The sequence below is a fragment of the Hipposideros armiger genome, unplaced genomic scaffold (assembly GCF_001890085.2).
Source record: "Hipposideros armiger isolate ML-2016 unplaced genomic scaffold, ASM189008v1 scaffold_365, whole genome shotgun sequence".
Classification (NCBI taxonomy): domain Eukaryota; kingdom Metazoa; phylum Chordata; class Mammalia; order Chiroptera; family Hipposideridae; genus Hipposideros; species Hipposideros armiger.
The window spans coordinates 1,529,429-1,530,300 of record NW_017731715.1 but is presented as its reverse complement, the minus strand read 5'-3'; the positions used below and the strand labels follow the sequence as shown (position 1 = coordinate 1,530,300).

The window sequence follows — 872 nt, the reverse complement described above, 5'->3', positions numbered from 1 at the left end:
CTATTTCCACACTGAAAAAAAAAAGCAAAGTGAGGAATTTGGCTCATGAACACAACAGAAGAAATGAAGCTACTTTTATAAAGGATCATACTTTTTATCCGGTGAAATATTGATCCCGTTTGCTGAATCAAATCCTTCTGCCACCACTTTAACTTCATTTGGACTGTAGTAAACAACATTTGTCCAGTGTAAGTTCAAGTACATTTCCAAATACTTTAGGAAAAGGTCAGAGAAATAGTGGTCATTGGTAGCATAGAAATGTGCAGGTCCAACAGCTATGATGTCATTCATACTGCAAGAAAAAAAAAATATGTGAAAGAAAGTAAAAAGGCAATTGGTCTCCATATTAAAGATTACGTATCCAGAAAGTTCACACAATACATGATTTAAATGTTTGGTAAGAGGTTTCCCAGGAAAGTTCAGCTAAAATCACATGGCTATCATCATATGCAATCTACTATAATATCATTTGCCAGATAACAATTTTATATGGTACCAGGTAATTCGAAGACAGGTCATTTAGTAATTAGGGGCCGGCCGAGTGGCTCAGTTGGTTAAGAGCTCGCTCAAGAGTTTGAGCTCTGAGCAACAGCGGTTCGAGTCCACCCCGAGCTGAGCAGCTGCTGAGCTGCCAACAGGTAGCAGGATGGCTCAGCTAAAAAATAAATAAATAAATAAATAAAATAAAAAAAGAACTTAGTGCCAAAAGTATGTTTTTTTACAGCAAAAATGGTAGGGTTTAACAACAATATATAAGGACACAGCTATACATAGTACAGAGCTGGATAGAGCCTCCTTGGCTGGTGAGCTAGTTGGGACGCCGATAACATTTACTTAGCTTCTATTTACTCAGTTGCTGGATTTTCCTGAGT

At 37.5% G+C, this 872-nt stretch overlaps 1 protein-coding gene across 1 annotated transcript in view; it reads right to left on the bottom strand.

Annotated features, from left to right (window-relative positions):
* The window catches only part of LOC109393132 (serum paraoxonase/arylesterase 2-like), a 27,933-nt gene that overhangs the window by 4,440 nt on the left and 22,621 nt on the right, over positions 1-872 (bottom strand). Inside the window, 1 exon segment of the mRNA XM_019662072.1 lies at positions 44-292. Within this exon segment, the coding sequence (XP_019517617.1) occupies positions 44-292 (249 nt within the window).